Here is a 21,717-nt window from a genome sequence, read left to right on the forward strand (position 1 = left end):
ACACACACACACACACACACACACACACACAAACACACACACACACACACACACACACACACACACACACACACACACACACACACACACACACACACACACACACACACAGGACACACAACACCTCCACCACCAACACCACCACCTTCACCCCCACCACCACTACAAGTCTTTGCGTCCAACAATATAGCCTGTTTGCAGAACTTTCCATGTCAGTTTGTGTGCATGTGTTAATGTATGTTCCCCTGTTTTGTGTGCACATGTGCTGTGGTGCGCGTGTGTAAATGTGTGTTTGCGCCCGGGTGAGAGTCTGCGATGTGCGTGTGTGCGCGTGTGTGTGTTTCCAGATGACAGCGTTTCATCCTGATCAATGCCTTTATTCCTGAGACATCCCGGCTCCGGAGCCATGACCTGTTGCCATGGTTATCTCTGTCTAAAACCGTGGGGATTAGGTCGAGAGCCCGCGTGTGTCTGTGCATGTCGAGGTGTTTGTGTATGTGTGTGTGTGTGTGGTGGGGGGGGGGGGGGGGGGGGGGGGGGGGGTGGAGAAAGTAGCAAAGGATGAAGGAAGGAGGCAGGAGAAAGTAGAGGAAGTGGAAGGAAGGAGGAAGGAGAAACTAGCAAAAGAAGAATAAAGGAGGAAGGAGAAACTAGCAAAAGAGGAAGAAAGGAGGAAGGAGAAACTAGCAAAAGAAAACAAAGACAGCAAATCTGAACCCCGAGAGGAGATGATGTCAAGTGAAATAATGACTGTGATGGAGAGAAGGGAGGAAGGGGGAGAGGGGTAAGGGGAGAGAAAAACAGATAGACGGAGGGAGAGAGAACGAGCATGATGAAAACAGGATGGTCTGGGTAGAGAGAGGAAGCCAGAAAAGGAGAGAGAGAGAGAGAGAGGAATAACGCCGTAAAAAGTATTCTTGCAAAGTCCAAAGTCATCTGTTGAGAGAGGGATGGAGAGAGAGAGATATATACAGAGAGAGAGAGAGAGAGAGAGAGAGAGAGAGAGAGAGAGAGAGAGAGAGAGAGAGAGAGATGTCGAGGGACGTACAAGATAAAGGAGAGAGCAAACAGAAAAAAAGCAGACGGCAGAGAGATTGATGATGTGGCGTCGGTACGATACAGTCCGTCTACGTGAGTTCAATCAGTCTACTTTTCATATTTGCAAAAACATCCTCCTTTCTAGTCCGGGCAGGCCCGGGTGGGGGAACCAGCAGCAGCCACAGCAGCAGCTGTGACGGACAGACTAGCGGTTATTGGCTTCTTGAAGGACTCTTGAGCCAGTCGGGATGCTTTGGCTCGCATCCTGGGTTGATCTGTTCGAAAGGCTCTCTCTCTTTGACTCTCTCTCTCTCTTTGACTCTCTCTCTCTTTGACTCTCTCTCTCTCTTTGACTCTCTCTCTCTCTTTGACTCTCTCTCTCTCTTTGACTCTCTCTCTCTCTTTGACTCTCTCTCTCTTTGACTCTCTCTCTCTTTGACTCTCTCTCTCTCTTTGACTCTCTCTCTCTTTGACTCTCTCTCTCTCCCTGTCTCGACACGCTAATCCATACCGCGCCGCTTACCCGCCAGCCCGCAGCCGCGCCAACAGAGGGACTTGATGTGCGATGTGAGCGCTCAGAGGGGAAAACATAAAAATAAACTGCTGACATCAATAATGTGGAAGAAATAAAGATTTCTCTCTTTTTTATGATCCGTCCCTTGTAAATATTTCTGGGGGAATTTCGGAAGTTCTTTGGACGCACGCACAGACTCAAGCTCACAAACAAACAGATACACATTCGAGGCGCACAAAGACACACACGCACAAATGCACGCGCACACGCATGCATGCATACGCACACCCCACTGCTGTAATGGTTGTGCGTTTTGCTGTGGTGGATGTATGAGAGAGTGGAGGGATTTTTTTCTCCCAGTCTTTAGATGTCTGAACAAGGGCATACTGGGGCCAGCGAACAGCTTGACACGCCAAGGTTATTTACTTTTAGAAAGGGAAAAATTGTCTGAGTTGGCATAAAAACCAAAAGGACAGAGGTACACGTATATGCAAACTCACACACACACACACACACACACAGGGACGCACACACACACGCGGCTGTGCTCAAACACATGCACAGCTTATTCCTCCTCCGAGCTTAACATCTGATACACACACTTGGAAAAGAATAATGCAGCGCAAAGCCTATCTCGGCTCAATGCTGGAGCCAAATAAATTCACCTGCACAGCAAGGTGCATGCAGTGCGGTGTGCCCACAAACACATGCACAAAGCCCTGATCACCATCGGACAAAGCCCGGTGTCTGCAGAAACCAACCAAAGCCCATGAGCACAACTATCTCAGCTTCACAATCTGTTCATGGGGAATTACTTCCCAGTAAGTTGTCCCTCACGGAGCCCTGTGTAGTTGCTTGCCCACTGCCCCGACAAACAACCATACCCGGTGACAGACTCAGTGCCGAAGTTAGCCAACACTGAATCATAGGGTTCACCGACAAGAAGCTTCACCGGACAACAGCCGGGTGCTACCAAGGGGCACAGTGGGGAACATTGCTATTGGCCCGATGCAAGTGTTTGTGGCCTTGAGGTGGGGCAGAGTGCCAGTGCATTAACATTCTATAGGTGTGCCTCTTGCTGTAAATTGCAGCAAATGTCTTAGCCTAACTTTTTAGCGAAAATGGTGGTTAAAGTTTGCTAAGGTGGAAGTAGTAGTAGAACCGTTCGGGATCTGTATGGTAGTTGCATTTCACATTCTCAAAAAATGAACAATTAGTTCATCAACCACTGAGCCCTCATGATTCGACATGCAGGAAGATCCCCTTGCACCCTTATTCCTTAGCATGGAGGAGAACACTTTGTCCTATTTGGGATGCAATGATGCACATTCTCTCTCATAAGGCTATCAAGATGTCAGTTGCTGCTTTGCAGATTAACAGTTTTCTGTCATCATTGTTTTTTGAGTGCGGCCATATTATGGTCCTACATAGAAACCCATGTATAGAGCCAGCAGTCAATCAAACAAGACCTAAGGAATGACTGTCCAAGTCATAAAAACAATATATAATCGTATTTACATATAATCCTATTGCTTTAAGAGTCAAAGACCGACAGTGTATTCTGTGTATGTGTGTGTGTGTGTGTGTGTGTGTGTGTGTGTGTGTGTGTGTGTGTGTGTGTGTGTGTGAGTGTGTGTGTGTGTGTGTGTGTGTGTGTATGTGTGTGTATGTATGGATGCATGCACATGTGTGTGTATGTATGGATGCATGCACGTGTGTGTGTGTGTGTGTGTGTGTGTGTGTGTGTGTGTGTGTGTAAGAGTCAGGGCAAGGCTGAGCTGGCAAGGGCTGGGATGGGATGGGTAATATTTCAATATGATTGTTTATCCTCTTGCAGTGTTATATAGTCATGAAATAAACATATCGACTTATGGATGGAAAAACAGTTCCAGTTTGATAGTAACCCGTCAATTATTGCACTGTATAGAATGGTATGTAAGATTCATAAGAATATGGAATATATATTAATAGTATTATGTATATAGTATTATGTGTGTGTGTGTGTGTGTGTGTGTGTGTGTGTGTGTGTGTGTGTGTGTGTGTGTGTGTTTGTGTGTGCGTGTTTGCGTGTGCATGCATGCATGCATGTATGTGTTTCTGTTTTGGCATACATACAATAAATGGGGTAAATGGAAATCTATTTCAATAAAGAAAGAGCAAAGGGGGTGTGTTAATGTGGCATGCAGACAGAGAGACTGACGGAGGAGACAGCCAGAGAGCCATCCTCATTGGACTTCAGTAGGCATGTGCGCTGCCAGCAAGACTGAGACATACTAAAAGGTTACAGCAGTTGATTTGTGATGTTCTACTTCGAAACACCCCTAGACCTTTCTCTCTTTCTCTCTCTCTTTCTCCCACTCTCTTTCTATCCCTCTGTCTCCTTCTCTCTCTCTCTCTCTCTCTCTCTCTCTCTCTCTCTCTCTCTCTCTCTCTCTCTCTCTCCTACTCTGTCTCTCTCCCAGTCTCCTCCCCTCCCCCTCCCTCCCTCCCTCCCTCTCTCTCTCCCTCCTTCTCTCCCTCCCTCTCTCTCTGCAGAAGCAGTTTGGCTGCTGTCCACAAAGTTTGATCGATGGCAGGCGCTACGCAGTCAGATTGTGAATCTCCCAGACCCATCTGCAGGACCATTGACAAATAGTGATAGCGCACCTAGCCACCAATAACAATGAGGGATGTAAAGACTGAGCAGCCAATCAGAGAACAGACTCCGGGGAGAACGCTTAACCCCCCCATCCCCACATAAAATAAAGAGATTGGGCTGCCTCTTCCCTCCCTTCAGTTGTTCAGTGAGCATCTCCATTTTTGTTAGTGTGATATATACAGCTATACATATAGATGTATGTATATATGAATGTTCGTACATTGTATATTCAAAAAACTGCAGCATTATACTGTTGTGAGTCCCTCCCTATACCCCCATCTCTTCACCATCCACTTCCTCTTCTTCTCCTACCACCTTATCTTCCTCAATCAATCTATACATCAATCAATTCTCTCTCTCTCTCTCTCTCTCTCTCTCTCTCTCTCTCTCTCTCTCTCTCTCTCTCTCTCTCTCTCTCTCTCCATCATACTCCAGTATGAGAGAGAGAGAGAGAGGGATAAAAGATATATAGAGAGAGAGAGCATGAGAGAGATTGAGAATGTGAAGTGGTTTCCCGGTGTCTGCTGGTCTGCTCATTTATAGAGCGGTTCTAGAGAGGAATCACAAACCACACCCTACCCCCACTTTATGATAATGTATGCTTGTTAATTTCTCTCTCTCTCACTCCCTATCCATATCTCTTGCTCTCTATCTCTCTCTCTTACTCACTATCACTCTCTCTCTCCCTCTCACTCATTATCTCTCACTCTCTCTCGCTCTCTATCGCTCACTCTCCGATCTCCTAATTCATCATTCAACTTTAGTTACAAAGCTTTGATTACAAATTGGCATATTATGCTCTTTTAATCATTAGGCAGATTTGTTTTAAAACCCTTGTTAATTATGCTCTTTTTCAAGATTGATAAGTGACCAATTAAATCATAATGGTTGCTGTTGGTCAACTGCAACAACAACCATTTAGATTAAAAAAAAACTTGATTTAAGTTGCGCAAAAGCCTCTGAGTGATATTTTCAGATAATATTCACGTATCCCTGAAACATAATACAAGGCGGCTTTCGGCTATGACCTTCTCAAACTACATTTGTATTTTTATTTTTATGTGGCCCTCATATTATTCTATCCTCCTCACAATAAGACAAAGTACAAACTAACTGGACAGGTTGTTCCGCGGCCTTTTGCTTAAAGTTATTCAGAGGCCATAACGGAAGACTTTTGTAAGTGTTAGGAGAGGAATATGGTGTCGCATTAAAACCTCTCCTTTTGTTACACTGCGGAGCGCTAGGCCGTAAGCAAAGCTTTTAGTACTTCTTCCATGGTACATTTCGTACCTCCATTGTGCTGTTAAACGCTGCTTTGGAACGGCAGGCTTTTAATTATATGCATAATTATTTCGATGATTTCTATTCAGGGGTTATGGAGGACTCTGAAGCATTAGAAAATGTTTCTGTGGGTAATCAAAATATGCAGGTTAATGCACTGGCAAAATCCAAAGTGTGTCTCCGCCCATGATTAGGATAACTGTTATGATACCTCTATCGGTAACGCTACGGAAAAACAGTCTTTAGAGAGTGTATTTTTTCATGTTTGCGCTTCAACCAAACTCTTCCAATTTACATATCATCACCCGTGCTCACTCACCTCACGTGCCGTAATCAGGCAAGTGCCGCCCGGTGTGTTTACAAATCGAGCACGTGTGATTTGCGCATTTCACCTCCACGCCACTAGAGGTCATCATCAACGATGCGATGCTATTTTCTTATCTAAATGCGACATCTGTCTTTACAGTGTCCTTTGTACACTTTCTGTCGGACATGACTGCCGGAGAGATCATACGCGTGGAACCACAACAACAGCAACTACAACGTAGTCATGTCTCCAAAGAAACGTAGGAGAAAAAAGAGAGGGAAACTGAGCGGCGTGCAGAACAGGCCGAGAGCTTGAGGCTGCCGTCCAACCGCGCCCTGGCGTCCATTTCGCTAATGTCCGGTCTCTGGGAAACCAGTCTGATGAGGTCAGCGCAAGGATTAGATTCCAACGGGGACACACGGGGTGTGCAACATCTTTTGTTACTGACGGAGACATGGCTGACCCGCTGCTGCCGGTTTCGACACATAAGCCCAACCGCTTCCTTCTCGGTTTTCCGTGCGGTCTGGTGATCAAATGTTTTGGAGGGGTTTTATTCATGACTCAAAGTTACTGGTGCAAACCCAAGGACATTCAGGACCCTTGTTCCTGCGTGTCGAACCAGGAGCATCTGACGATCTCATTCCGTCCATTGTGTGTTACCATGGGGGAATGAACCTTGGTCCTCTGTTATGCACCATTGAAGGCTGTTCCTTTCCATTTGTCAAATCAGACCATGCGTCCATTTTCCAGCTATCGGGTTTTAAGCAAAGGATAGCGAGGCAAGAGATATAGTGACAACACGCGTAAAGCGGTGGTCTGATCAATCAGAAGCCAGGCTGCCGGCTGCTCTGAGTGACTTCGACCGGGACACGTTCCAATCCGTCTGCAGTGACCTCAGCGAGGGACGTTTTTAATAGCAGTGCTAGTAGTAGTGGTAGCAGACACTTTATTCAACCACTTGGGGAAATCCAGGTATCCAGACAGCCGATGCAGTTGACCAACAACAAAACAAACATTAAAAGTCAACAAAAAGAGTCAATAAATGTCGATAAGTGAGAGTGAGCAATATTGCATTCCATATAAAGGTCGATATAAATATTCCAAAGTTGATATAAATAATAATGAATAAATAAATGTTACGGGCTTCATAAAAACACTAGCCGACACCGACGTCCCCGTGGTAAGAGGTCCTTCCCTAACCAGCAAACGGTAGGTTGACATAATCCTTCCGTGGCGCCTGAATGCCTGCACTGCAGCTTATAACTCTGGCCTTGTGTCGAGCGACACAGACAAGCAAAACACGCCGTCCTACGGATGGAGAAGGGCGAGAAGGACGCCAAGAGGAAGCACAAAGAAAGAAGCCAGAGTGGAGACGCAGATGTATCAGCGCGACACCGGACACCGATGGAAGGGACCGCAGACTTTAATAGACTACCAGGGCCGTCCCTCCCTCTGCTCTGAGTGCCCTTGCACCCCTCGCCGACGACCTGAACTCACTTCATGCACGGTTTTGGGCTAGCTCGTTGGCTAATACTGATAATATGGTTAGCGCACCTGGAGTGAGTTCCTGGAGTGAGTTCCGATGGGGTTGAGCGCACACTGTGACGGAACCAGAACGTAGGGAGGGTTCTGACGAGTATGAACACCAGGAAGGCTGCCGGTCCAGATGGCGTGTCTGGGCGAATGCTGAAGACATGTGCTAATCAGCTAGCCCAAGTGTTCCCCATATTCAGCCTGTACCCTGGCTCAATGTCCACCATCCACACCTGCTTAAAGGCATCCGCTATTGTCCTGGTTTCCCACAAATGCTTCTCCAGCCTGTTTGAATGACGCAGTCGCTGGCCCTCACCTCACTGCTCATGAAATGCATCGAGGTGCTGATCAAGGCTCACATCTAGGCCTTCCTCACTCGTACCATGGTACCTTGCTCATACCATGGTACGAGCGACGAAGCTGATGCAGTTTGCTTATGGGCCAAACTGAACCACGGCCGATGCTGACTCTCAGGTACTGCACACCACCACTCTCTCATCTTCACAGCCGGAATAGGGGGTGGCTGTGTGAGACTGCTCTTCATTGATTACAGTTCAGCTTCCAACACCGCAGAGAGAGTGTGAGCGGTTATAAATACCACATCACAGAGGGTCTGACATGGTAAACACACACAGACACTCTGGTGAGGAAGAAGAGGCAGGTAGCTGAATAAATTCAGAGCCTCCCCGAGGATCCTTCCGCCCTTCTACTCTGTAGCTGCAGAGAGCGTTCAGACAGGAGACATCACGGCCTGGTTTGACAACAGCTCCACTCAGGGTAGGAGGGCTCTGCGGAGAGTAGTGCGGCCGGTTTGAATGCACGACTGGAATTTCTTCGCTCCCCTCTCTGCAGGACTTACAGGACTTGGCTTGCAGAACCAGAGCTTTTAGGATCCTGAAGGGGTCCACACCACTGTTTCAGACGCTGCGGTCAGGCACGCAGCAGAAAGAGAGGCTGAGACAGAGTTTCTTTCCCTTGGCCATCAGAACTTGGAACACTGAGCTCATCAGGGCCCCTACCAAGTTCCATACACTGCGCCTCTTATGCGTGTGCGCGCAGAAACACACACACACATACACACACACACACACACACACACACACACACACACACACACACACACACACACACACACACACACACAGACATACATAAACAATTACACAAACATAGATATAGACATTCTCTCTATCTGTATATCTCTTTAAGGATAATTTGTGGAGATCAGGTCCTGGCAAGTGAAGAACGTCAAATTTTATATTATTTATTGGTATCTTCCCCTATGCCAAGAGTGTAATTTCTTTTTACTGGCAATATTATGGTTGTTTTTTATTGTAAACAGTGTTCCTGTTGTTGTTTTTGCATTTCCTGTCAACATTACCACTTACGTATAAAGTTAATCCATACCTTCTTCGCCTCACTCCCTCTTATCCTTTTGTTAGAAAGGAGCTGTCCAATAAATCCCAATCCTACTCTCCCACCTCACCCCCCCTGCAAAAACACGCCCACATACACACCAATATACAGATACTTCACTACCGCCCATTTCCGTGCACACTAACAAACACATTCACCGTTACACACAGAAGTACACGTTTATAGTCAACCATTTAGCAAACAAGGACACACAAAATTGAAAGATGGTGAAAACACTCCTATCTGCACAATAGGCCGAACACACACACACACACACAGATACACACTCACAAAAAGGCAGACACACAGCGCAGCATAGACAAGGCTAATGCAGGGCTAATACGATTGGAGAGCAGCTAATGGACGCGTACGTTCAGACCAGATTACGTGTAATTTAATTGGGGCTCCTTTGCTCCTCTCTCTCTCTCTCTTTGTGGCTCTCTCTCTATCTCTCTCTCTCTTTCTCCCTCCCTCCTCCACCTGGCTTCATTGTCCTTCTGCTTGTTTTCCTCTCCTCAAGCTTTTCCTTTGTTGCAAAAGTTGCTGAGCAAAGAACTCACATGCACACGCACACACACAATAACCTAGACATTTATGTGCATGAAGAAGAACACATCTATAGACTAGTCTATATAAACTGGATGCCCACGCGCACGTGCACACACACACACATACATACACACACCCTTGGGGCTCTCCGCTGTAAAATCTCCCCTCTCACACAAATCCTTATTATCTCTGGTGAACTCTCCTACATCTCTGTGCTGAACCTGAAATGGACGTTTTAAATGTGCAAGCAAAAACGAAAGCACAACAGAAAGAGAGGAACACGGAAGGAAATCAAGAAACGAACAAAAACTAAGAAGAAATAAAACAATACACAAGGGACCCCTCGACTATAAAGAATTTGTTACAGGGCTGTGATGACTACTCTGATTGTTCAATCACAGGGTTCAGCGGTATATCACTTCTGAATAACAGACCTCCGATATTGTTTCCTCTATTATTTTAGTGGAAGCAATTCATCTTTTTTAAATCAATAAAATCATCTTTTGTTGTGCCAAATCATTGATTTCTTTAGTAAGTAGCCATCTAATAAGTGGGTTAAAGTACAGCAAGCTGGTCATTATCACAGAGTAAACCCAGATAGATGCAGGTCTTGAATCCCCCCGTCACAATATCCATTTGATTGTGTTCCCACCAAACACATGGCAAGTGTTGTAGTTCTGCAGTGCTGTCACGCCCTTACAAGATAGCTTGATGCAGTCAAGACTGACCACTCTCTGTCTGTCTATCTGTCTGTCTGCTCACACGCAAGAAAATATCCATCCGTCTTCTGTGTGTCCGTCTGTCTCTCTCGCTCTCTGCCATGTCTGTGACTTCCCTAGCACAACTACATATAAATGAATAATTGTCTAAGAGCTCTTGTGTCTAGGATTCTTTTAATTACTTGAACTTCACTCATGGATAATTACACACATCGATAAGTGCCCCACAGAAGTTATACGATGTAGGAGGATGAGGTAAACATACAATGTTAAAGTTCCTGTAATGTTCTTTACATTATGCATCCTCCCTTTCTAGTTGAATGCTATTTAACCCTTATTAATTATGTATTATGCACAAACCTGTAAACATGATTATAAAGTTAAACATGACTCGGCATAAAAGTTCCTCTTCACAGAGTTTAACATGACATTCATCCTCTGCTAATGTCTCCTTAACTCACACAATAATATTGGAACAAACTTCACTGGCTCCCCATCCGCCAACGCATTAACTACAAGGTGCTTGTACTTGGCTTACCAAGCCATCCACTCCAGCAGTCCATCCTACCTATCAGAACTTATCACTGTGTCCCGGCCCACAAGCACCGGCCCACTACAGCCTCGCTACAGACTGGTCACCCTGGGACGACGGGCCTTCAGCTGTGTCCATTTAATCATTAAAGTCACTCCTCAAAACTCACACTTTATACAAGGCATACAAGGACTTTTTGGAGTCCTTTTACTCTCTTTTTATTTTTTGTTACGAAGCGCATTGGGTCCTAGAAATGCGCTATACAAGACCGCTTTATTATCATTACTATTATTATTATTATTATTAACATTGTAACATTTTCAACATGACATTATTCTTTCTCATTACATTTTCCTTCCTACATTTGCTGTTCACAGCTCAACTCCTTTGGAGGCGTTCAGTGCCTCTCAGGGCAGCGTCTCTCAGCCATTTGTTTTGTGTCCTGGTCATGTTTAGTAAGTCTGTGGTCACAGAGTTCTCAGGTCCGTGTGAGGCTGGGATATCTGGATTATCGTTAGCCAAGTCAGATGAGTCAGGTAAGGTCTGCACTGGTTTGCTTTTCATGTGAGCGTGAAGGACCGGATCACCATGACGTCTCCAAGTGACGTCACCAACGTCCACTATACACATCAGTGGTCCGGTTCTGGTGGATTCTGCATGGTTTGTTATTGAGATGTTTATACTGTCGCCTAACATTAGGCTTGAGAAGGTCCATGCGAAGACGTCAGTTCCCGTTGAGAAACATTATGGCTGGAGTTTGATTGGTAGTTGCTGTAATGGACTACATTTCTGTCAACAAAAAGGCAATTGTTTATCTGGTGTTGCGGTGTTATGCTCTGCTGTTCCATTGCATTGATTTACTTTTTGAATGTCCTTACAAACATCTCGGCTAAGCTATTCGTGGCTGGACGATAAGGCGAAGGGCTGGATTGCGTAAATCAAATTTTCTAATTTTCCGTTGTATGTGCAGACTTTTTCCGGAAGTCCATTCCTGGAGAATATGGTCCTAAGTACAGAAATCATGTTGTTCCGTAGCTGTCATTAGCTGCGTTTCCATCTAAAAGGTGATGCGAATCTTTAGAAAGTTCGCAAAAAAGTAATTCGAATTAGGTGCGTTTCCATCAAGTGGTTGGAGCGGAATTGGGTGATGACGTTACACGTTGATGTCGGCAGGGTTGCTATGGCCGGTCGTTATGCAGAAATCGGAAAGACTATCAGTCCTGTGTGTTCAAAGTTCGCTACGTCACAGCTGTTTCGAAAAGTGTGTTTCCATCTCCCATTGTGCGAATTTACTCTCTTTCGCATTTCTCAAAAACCACCTCAAGCGAGCGGATAAACCTTTTTGCGAATTAGAGGATTTTTCTGCGAATTTTGGTGTTTCCATCACCGTTTACTGATTCGATACTTCAAAGTTCGCATAAAATCAGGGGGATGGAAACGCACCTAATGACCTCCTGTCATTTAGAATATGCGTCAACTGCTCTCCGGAACACGGAGTCTGTGATTGGTGCAGTGAAATAAATATGCACATGTTGCCATGGTGATAAAGGCCGACCCCAGGAGTTAAGTGCTTGTGGTGGTGTGTTCTAGATCCTTTCGACGTCCAAAGCAGGTCTTTGTGGTGCCCTCCGTCTGTTTGTCGTGACGGAGGGCAGCCCACATAGCCACAGGCTAGTCTCCTCATTTGACCTGTCTCTAAGTATCTCTCATGCAAGGCATCCAGCACTCAGCTGCGTCATTTGGAAGACATCACAGCGTATTATCTCCACATCGCTGTTCCTTGATATACAGATGGGTGTTCCTTCCGTTCTGGGAAACCTCGAGACCGTAGAACACCATGGGGAGGCCATTCTTTCAAGGGGATGTCGTACACTTTAGACAGTGTTGGGTCATTGTATGTTGGTCTGGATATGAGCGTTTGTCCCCAGAAGCTGTTCGACTAGTGTTGAGTGAAACACGTCTGCTGGGTCTATTGATTCGTCTTCCTCAGTAGTCAACCATGCGATTTCACTAAAGGTCCTCTATGTCACCGTTGTCACTGTTGTTTAGTACCCGTCATCGCTGGAACGCCCTTCTGTGGGTTGAATAAAGACCCAAGTGGCTGATGGTCAATTATCAATGTGAACTTTTTGTCGACAGGGGTAGTGGTTTGTCTTCTTGACCCCCCTACACAAGGCTCAGGGACACTTGTCGACCTACGTATAGCAACACACAGCCGTTGTCAGCAACCTTGAAGCGAAGGCCATTGGTTGTTCAGAGAGGTCTGGTAACTTAGAATACTGCACTGATTCTGCACGGTGAAGCATCAAGAACCAACATGATGGGGTCAGGAGGGTTTAAAGCAAGCATGCACCTCTTCTGCTGTTTGAAGTGAATTTGTCGCTCTGAAAGTTTTTTCAAAGCTTACAGTCCACTTCAATAGTATTCCGGTCTGTAACAGTGTATTCAGTGGGTGTAACATGTAACAAGCCTGACGTAGAATTGCAACACGTTTTCAGGCTTGAGATGCCTTAAGTACAGCCTCCATTTTGTCTTGTGACTTGTGTAAGCCATCTTTGTCTATTACATGTCTAAAGTAGGATATTTCCCTTTTTATAAAAAACCCTATAAACCAACCAGATTATCGGTCGTCTGGCGAGATCGGTGCCGTTGATGTTGAATCGGCCATGACCAATTCGGTCCGACTGCCATTTCTCGCCAGAATGTCCGACGACCTATAATCTGGTTGGTGTGTAAGGGCCATTAGAAGAGCCCTTAAGCCCGAGCCTGGTGAGCACTTGTTGTAGATTTGTAAGTGTTGTCTGGCATCCAATGCGGTACCTTGTCCATTGCGCTTCGACAAAAATAGCGGGAGCCAGTGCTATTCCGATCACAAAATGGCTCTTTCTCCATTTGCAGATATCTAAGGCCAGATCAGTCTTTGAGAAATGTTCGAAGGTCTTTGAGAAATGTTCCCCTCCGGCAAAGGAAGAAAATGTGTCTTCAATGCGAGACAGTGAATATTGCATTGTGCTGAGCACTGGATTACTTTATTTTGGACTGGAACTTTGGGTATTGCACCTTCCACTCCACTCCACTCAGACAGAAAGCTCTAAGTGGAGATCTCAAATTCTTCTTCAACTTGCGGCCAAACTGCATAAGGAACTTAGCCTTGTGGAACGTGGAGCAGTATTGTTTTTCAGCTCAATCTTATCTTTCATTCCTCTAAGTGTTTCTGTTTCCTTTTCCAACGCTTGTTTAGAATCAGCTAGTAGCTTTGACTGTTTATGACCACAGTAACCCTGCTGCATAAACTGTGTAGCTCTGCTAAATACATCGATATTGTATCCCTTTTGGACTGGTTCCTTTATGCAATCTGAATCCTTCAGCTATGGCCTTGAGGATTAGACGTTTTTCCACTGTATATCCACAACCTGGAACGCTTTATCTTTTGGCCTTTCGGGGGAAAACAAGCTGTATAGAAATCCATATGTGTTAGCACCCATTACGGTCAAAAGCTAAGATTACCTCTTATCGTCTGCCACACCATTAGCAGGACAATACGTTTCCGTTCTTTCAACGTATACATTCGCCAGTCAGTCGACTTCACTTCCTTATCGTTCCCATTTGTTTTATTTCTGTTTGCAAAGTCAGTCCGTATCACTTTTTTTTTTTCGTTCTCCTCATACTAAGTCTTGCATCATTCCAACTGACTCACGCATCCTTTTAGCAGGCGCACTGTTCCTCCATCCCGGCAGATCATGTGCACGTTCCTGTCTGTCATCCATCCTCTCCTCTCCTCTGAGATGAGCTGTCAGCGTTTCAGCATCCATGGTTACGCGATAGGGAGCTGAAGGTTCTCTCGTTAGTGAGGCCAACAACACATTTTAATAAACAAACACTCAGACTCGGGGTACTATTTCTAGGATTCTTTTAGTTTTGTTGAATTATCTTAAGCAACAATTAGATGTGTTGTTTTGCTTTTATAAATGATTTACTTTAAATTACAGCCTACTGTTAATGTAATGTTCAAATAATACACTATCTATTTTTATTTCTCTCTCTCTCTCTCTCTCTCTCTCTCTAACTCTCTCTATATATATATATATATATTTTAGCAGGGTTAGACAGAGGACAATTCTGAAATGTGACGTACGGTAGAAGAGGAAGGATTCTCTTAAAACTTGTCTAGTGAAACTAGGCTGCTATGGCAAAAAAAGAGTGAGAGTGAGGAGAGAGAGGAAAGGAGCGAAAGTGGGAGCGAGAGGGAGAGAGAGAGAGAGAGAGAGAGAGAGAGAGAGAGAGAGAGAGAGAGAGACAGAGTGGGAGAGACAGAGTGAGAGAGAGTGAGCGCGAGGGAGCAGGGCGAGAGAGAGAAAGAGAGCGAGAGTGGGATGAGGTACATGAGGATGAGGGCGAGACAAACATAAAGGGTAAAAGGATAGAAGATAGAGACAAAAGAGAGATATTAAATAGATGTATCTATATATATATATTATATAGATACAGACCCTTTTGTCTTTAACCATTAGTTTTGTGTCCCAGCATGACCTGCTGGTGTATGCACACACACACATGTTCCACGCACACACGCACACACACACAGAGCAGGGAACAAAGGTGTCAGGCAGCTGACAAGCCATAAGCACACACAGAACATTTCAGCATGTCATGAAAGTATGACAGGAACAAAGATAAAGAGAGAGAGATTGCAAGAGAGAGAGAGAGAGAGTGAGAGAGGGAGAGAGAGAGGGAGAGAGAGAGAGAGAGAGAGAGAGAGAGAGAGAGAGAGAGAGAGAGATGGAGAGAGACAGTGGGAGAGCAAGAGAGAGAGAGAGAGAGAGAGAGAGTCAGAGCGAGTGAGAGAGAGAGAGAATGGAGGCATAAAGGAGATTTGGGATTAGAGGCACACAGCTGGTCAGAACATAGGGCTCAATCAGGACTGATAAATGACATCCAAGCCAAGAGCTCTGGATACAATGTGCGCGTGTTTGTGTGTGTGTGTATGTGTGCGTGAGAGACTGCCTTTTTTGTACTGAATATCTCGATCCACTGAAAACTGCACCTTTTCCCACTCACTCTTCTCCCGGTCTGCTTCCCTCTATGTAGGTCTGTCTGTCTGTCTGTCTGTCTGTCTGTCTGTCTGTCTGTCTGTCTGTCTGTCTGTCTGTCTGCCTGCCTGCCTGCCTGCCTGCCTGTCTGCCTGCCTGCCTGTCTGTCTGTCTGTCTGTCTGTCTGTCTGTCTGTCTGTCTGTCTGTCTGTCTGTCTGTCTGTCTGTCTGTCTTCTCTCTCTCTTTCTCTCTCATCCTCATCACCCTTTCTTACTTGCGATGAGCAGGAAAGGGAAGGAGAGAGGGGTTTGAGAGATTGATAGACTGTGTAGATAGAGAGCCAGGAGATAAGGAGAGAGTGATCGAATAACTGTGACAAAAAAAGTGTGAAGCGAAGAGGAGGAAATAGAGCAAAACTGTCAAAATGCGACGGCACAGGTTGTGTGTGCCCCAACATGGAGTGATGTCTGTGCTGTGCCTCTATAGGCACTGCTACTTATAGTTCACCTCTACGTCAACTTTGACCCCAGTCTGAAATGTGACCTTGAATTGCTCAAATCTTCCAAGGCCTATTGAAATTCTGAAATCTATCACACAAGCGTAATTAATATATATATGTATGCACTCACGCGGGCAAACTGATAAAACACACAGACACACACACAGACGCACACTTGGGTATTCAAGTAACACAAAAATTGGGTGAACAGATATGGTAGACACACACAGGAAATGGGGAACAGCTTGTTGTCCTGGATTGGATAAATAAAATAAACACAACTAAGTAAAAGCCTAGAATCACCTCTGGTAGTTGTAATGCCACATTTAAGATATCGGTAAGAATAAAGCATAGCCTGGCATTTGTATGTGTTCTCCTTGTCTGTTTTAGTTTTAAAGCAAAAGAAGAACACATCCTCATGAGAAGACTCCAGTTAGCGTGCGGCTTTGGCGCTTGATAGACAAGGGTGCGCCTCATCCTCAAACACAACGACAGACAAATTTCCCCGGCTCGGTAGGCAACTTCATCTTGATAAGCGCTGTCAAATCCTCCCCCAAAAAAAGGGTAAATAAAACAACAACGAAACGAAATGCAGTGGATGAAATATTGATGTGGAATAAAATGCGTTACAGGGAACGATCGCTCTATCCGAGTATTGATAGGTCAACAAGTGTACATTTGTGCATACTCTGAGCAAACTCTGTTGAATGTCTTAGAGTATGGTCCTATACAGAGCTAGAAATATGCAGAGATATAGAAATAGATCACCTCTAGTTTATATAAAGAGGGTAGCATGAATCAGGCTCAAACTAGTTACATATAGATATACTGCTCACATGGCAGAAATAGCTCATGATAACACGTCAAATTATAAGTAGGATGTATTTCCCTGTATTTCTTTATACTCTTAAGCACAACTCAGTGTACGTATGTGTGTGTATGGCTATTCTTTACAGATCAGCCAGATCCCAGCATCTCTGAGGCCCGACAAAGTGTTGAACTGGTAATTGTTATTCACCAACAACTGTTATTTCCTCCCCACGTTGGTAAACCAGTGCGCTCTCTACTAACATGTCCCTTGCCAAACAAACCAGCATCTTGATTCAAGCAAAATCAAGAGAGAAATGCTTTAAGTGGAGCTAAAACAGGACGTTAAGATTCAAGAGCTAGATTAACGCCTCCTGAACGTGTGCTCTGTTTGCCCATGGGGTGCAACCACGTTTGTGGCGGCACATCTTAACTATGAAATCAAGAACTAATTAAGTTTCCCTGGCAATATGAAAGTGAAGTGGTTAGCCTGAGCGTGCGCTACGCTAGCATCTCCTTTGGCATCAGACATCATTGTGAGTAGCTGAAGCCGCAGCGTGAACTACAAGCATGAGACATCAGGGGGCTTTCTCCTCCAATCAGAGTTGAATCTTTCATCCCACCGAGCGGCACCCCAGGAGATCTCAGTGGAGTCCCCCCCCCCCCCCTCACCCCCAAACACACACTCATCTACACACTGTAGTTTAATATAACAAAAGTGCTCATTCAAACGTACACGCCACCCCAGAGAGTAAGAGAGCGAGCGAGAAAGTGAGGGAGCGAGGGGGAGGGGGAGAGAGCAAGGGGGAGAGAGCTACAGGGACAGAGAGCGAGTGGAAGAGCGAGCAAGAAAGAGAGAGAGAGCCCAAGAGAGTCTGAGAGAGACAGTGAGAGAGCAAGATAGAGTGACATAGAGAGAGAGAGAGAGAGAGAGAGAGAGAGAGAGAGAGAGAGAGAGAGAGAGAGAGAGAGAGAGAGAGAGAGAGAGAGAGAGAGAGAGAGAGAGAGAGACAGTGGGAGAGCAAGAGAGGGACAGAGAAAGAGAGAGAGCGAGAGAGAGAGAGAGAGAGAGAGAGAGAGAGAGAGAGAGAGAGAGAGAGAGAGAGAGAGAGAGAGAGAGATGGAGAGAGACAGTGGGAGAGCAAGAGAGGGACAGAAAGAGAGAGAGAGAGAGAGAGAGAGAGAGAGAGAGAGAGAGAGAGAGAGAGAGAGAGAGAGAGAGAGAGAGAGAGAAAAGAGGTTTAAAGCCAGCAGAGAGGTGAGTGACGAGGCTGGTAATGTGTAATTCAATGGGATGCTCTCAGAGCCTGAAGACCGGCCAGTTTTAATTGCAATTCTCCTTAATTTATAAACGGGGGAGCTCAGTGGCGATGTGGTTTTAATGATTCCGAAAGCGAGCCAGACTGTATCCGCCATGAGTTCACACATCACAAACACACACACATTCACACACAGACACACACTGACTCTCCTACACACATACAAGCACACACACACTGACTCTCCTACACACATACACACACACAAACAGACAATGACTCTCCTACATGTATAAACATACAAACACACAAACAAACACACAAATAAACTGTGACTTTCTCCTTCACAAACACACACACACATGCGCAGTCTCTCTCTCCCCTACACAAAAAAACACAAACACACACACACACACACACACACACACACAAACACACACACCCACACACACACACACACACACTGACTCTCCTACACATATACACACACACACACACACACACACACACACACACACACACACACACACACCCAACACACACACACACACACTAACACACACACAGTCTCTCTCTCTCTCTATCCGACAGACACACACACACAGAGACACGCACGCAATATTTTAAATTGTATTCTTCCCCAGTGCTCATCAGGCATTGTCCCGTATCAACCAATGCACACACGCCCCTCCGCCTCCATCCAGGCACTTGTTGCAGAGGGCCGCGTGTGTCTGATTGCGGGTGTGTGAGTGACGTCCTTGACGAGCTTGAGGGACGCAGCCACTCAGGGCCACCGAGCCGCAGCCCGACGCATACAAATGTACCGCTGTAAACAGAACGGGGGCCCCGGAACTGTGCACCTCAGCCGCAGGCACGCGCACACACGTGGGCGTCCACAGACATGGAAACACACGGGCAACGCCGACAGGAGTGTGGAGATGGATCAACACGGGTGCACACACGCACACGCACAGACATACACACACACACGCGCAATCATGGCAAGTGGTGCAGCCGAAGTGAGAATGTTTGTTTTTTGTGCACTTCCTAAACACAGACAGTAACACACGCACACACAGGCACACAATCACGCACGCACACACAAACAAGAGATTTCATGAACACGGTTTTTGCGCAGGAGAATGGTGTTGCAGGTGTGTTGGAGAGAGACAGGGGGTGAGAAGGGGTGATGAGAGGGTGAGGACGGGTGAGGAGGGGTGAGGAGGGGTGAGGAGAGGAGTAGGGCGGGAGTGACAGCAGCGGGCGGGCTGGTGATGCGGGTCCCTCTCAGGTCTCCTACCTTGGCCATCTGCGCCTGAACCCCGCTGGCTTTCAGGGAAGCTACGGCCTTCTGGGCCGCCGCAGGGCTGTCAAAGTCCACGAAGCCGTAGCCTAGACACACACACAGATACACACACACACACACACACACACACACACACACACACACACACACACACACACACAGACAGGGAGACACCAACACACACACACAAACACAGACAGACAGACACACACGCACGGACACACAGAGACACACACACACACACAAACAGAGACACACAGATACACACACACACACACACACACACATACAGATACACACAGGGAGACACAAACACACACACACAAACACAGACAGACAGACAGACACACACGCACGGACACACAGACACACAATACACAGAGACACACAAACACAGCCAGACACACACACACAGACACACAGGGGACAATAAGGAATAAGGTGAGAAACAGCACAGAGCGTGAGACTGCCGTAACAGACGCACAGAATAACAATCGCCATCATATAATTATTGAACGTGTGAGACATTTAAAATGCGTGCGACCTCCAACTCCCTTCCATCTCTCCCACCACAGTCTGTATGGGACTGACATGCATTCCATAATGCCCCTTACAAAGGGGGGTCCTGTGGGTAAATACCCATGCACACTTGTGCACACCAAGCGTGGATAAATGAGCAAGGAATAATAAGGGGGCAGCGCAGAATGCTGAATCGGCAGTTTTGCCTGAAAACACTTCGATTCCAGCGGGCTCCGAACTGTTTGAACTTCAGGGATATTCAGGCACGTCGTCTTGGAATTTGGCCTTTCTTCACAGGAGCTTAGCGCCAAGGTCTCTCACTGTCTGAGGTGATGTGTGTTTTGCCTTGAAGACCGGAACAGATGTCAAAAGCTATCGTTTTTTTGCCATTTCACGGACCATAAGCTCTTTCTGAGGCCGTGCACCCTCAAAGGCTTTATTTCCCCCCTGCCCCCTTAAAATGTACTTATGTGTGTTATCAATGAATGGACATTTCACACCTCAGGATGTGAAGCTTTTTATCCGTGTTATTCCTGTGCAACCTCATTTGAGTTTTTCGATGTGTTGAAATGTATTATAGTCCGTTGTTGTTCTGTACATTGTCATTGTATGTGTGTGTGTGTGTGTGTATGTGTATGTTTGTGCGTGTGTGCATGGGTGTGTGTGCGCGTGTGCATGGACACCCGCCAGGACGCCAGCAAAGGAAAAAAGGGAACGGGAGCGTTTCAAATTCCAATCGACAATTAAGGAGGCTCATTAATTACAACGTGGAATGTAAATATTTTCAGCATCGGTTCTTTCTTCCTCCCTCCCTCCGCCGCTCTCGCTGTGTCCCTCTTTTGTCACGTATCCCTCTTCATCTCTCCGTCTCGCCTCGCTGCCAGGAACATCTGTTTGCTCGCTTTCTTTTTTGCAGTGTTTGGATGCACACTCTGTTCTGCTCATAAGCAGATCTGTGTTTTATTGTTCAAAGGCATCGGGGCTGCAGAGATCTGCCCAGCCCGTGCACACATATTTATTTATGAAACACGCTAATGAGAAGCCCGCCGTTTAGCCAAAAACGAAAGTCAGGCAAACCAAACACATCTGAGTCGATGAGTGCTGCTGGACTCCACCGTCACATTTACCCCCCACTAACCCCCCGCCTCCTCCCTCGTGGCAGCGATGAAGAGTTATTAAAGTAGACAGGAGGCAGAGCAGGTCGCCTGGCAACCAGGAGGTTGGTGTCGGGTCCCAAGTTCCTCCTCCTAGCAAAGATTTGAGGTGTCCCCGAGCGAGACACGCCTTGATTGTGACCTGCGTTGAATGTGTTTATGAATGTGTGTATGAATGGGTGAATGTGAGGCCCTCATTGTGTGTCGCTTTAAGTGTCCACAGTCCACTCCTTCACGGTTCTCTGTGCATACATTTGTCATACTTTGAATACCAAAATAACTACACCATAACACAAATCACACCTTAATCCCATCGAATCAGGCAAGTGTCGCAGAACGTTAGCTTGAAGACCCCACGGCATCCTAGCAACAGACCCCCGATAGTAACTACCCGCCCTTATGGGCATAACAAGGCACCAGACAACTTCTGGCATAGAAAATGTACATATTTGATCCTGGGAGATTGATCCAGCATAAACGTTGTATTACTTACAACGCTAATGTGTTAATGTGGCTAGGTCCATCTTTAAAATTGACCTGGACACATCTGGAGTCAACACTGATCGATAGTGATGTCATTGATAAAATCACATCCTGTAGCTAATATATTCTACA

General features: G+C 46.0%; 1 protein-coding gene across 1 annotated transcript in view; it reads right to left on the reverse strand.

Annotated features, from left to right (window-relative positions):
- Nucleotides 1-21,717, reverse strand: part of LOC115553647 (RNA-binding motif, single-stranded-interacting protein 3) — a 127,206-nt gene that overhangs the window by 50,638 nt on the left and 54,851 nt on the right. The window contains 1 exon segment of the mRNA XM_030370079.1: nt 19,424-19,515. Within this exon segment, the coding sequence (XP_030225939.1) occupies nt 19,424-19,515 (92 nt within the window).

The sequence above is a fragment of the Gadus morhua genome, chromosome 11 (assembly GCF_902167405.1).
Source record: "Gadus morhua chromosome 11, gadMor3.0, whole genome shotgun sequence".
Classification (NCBI taxonomy): domain Eukaryota; kingdom Metazoa; phylum Chordata; class Actinopteri; order Gadiformes; family Gadidae; genus Gadus; species Gadus morhua.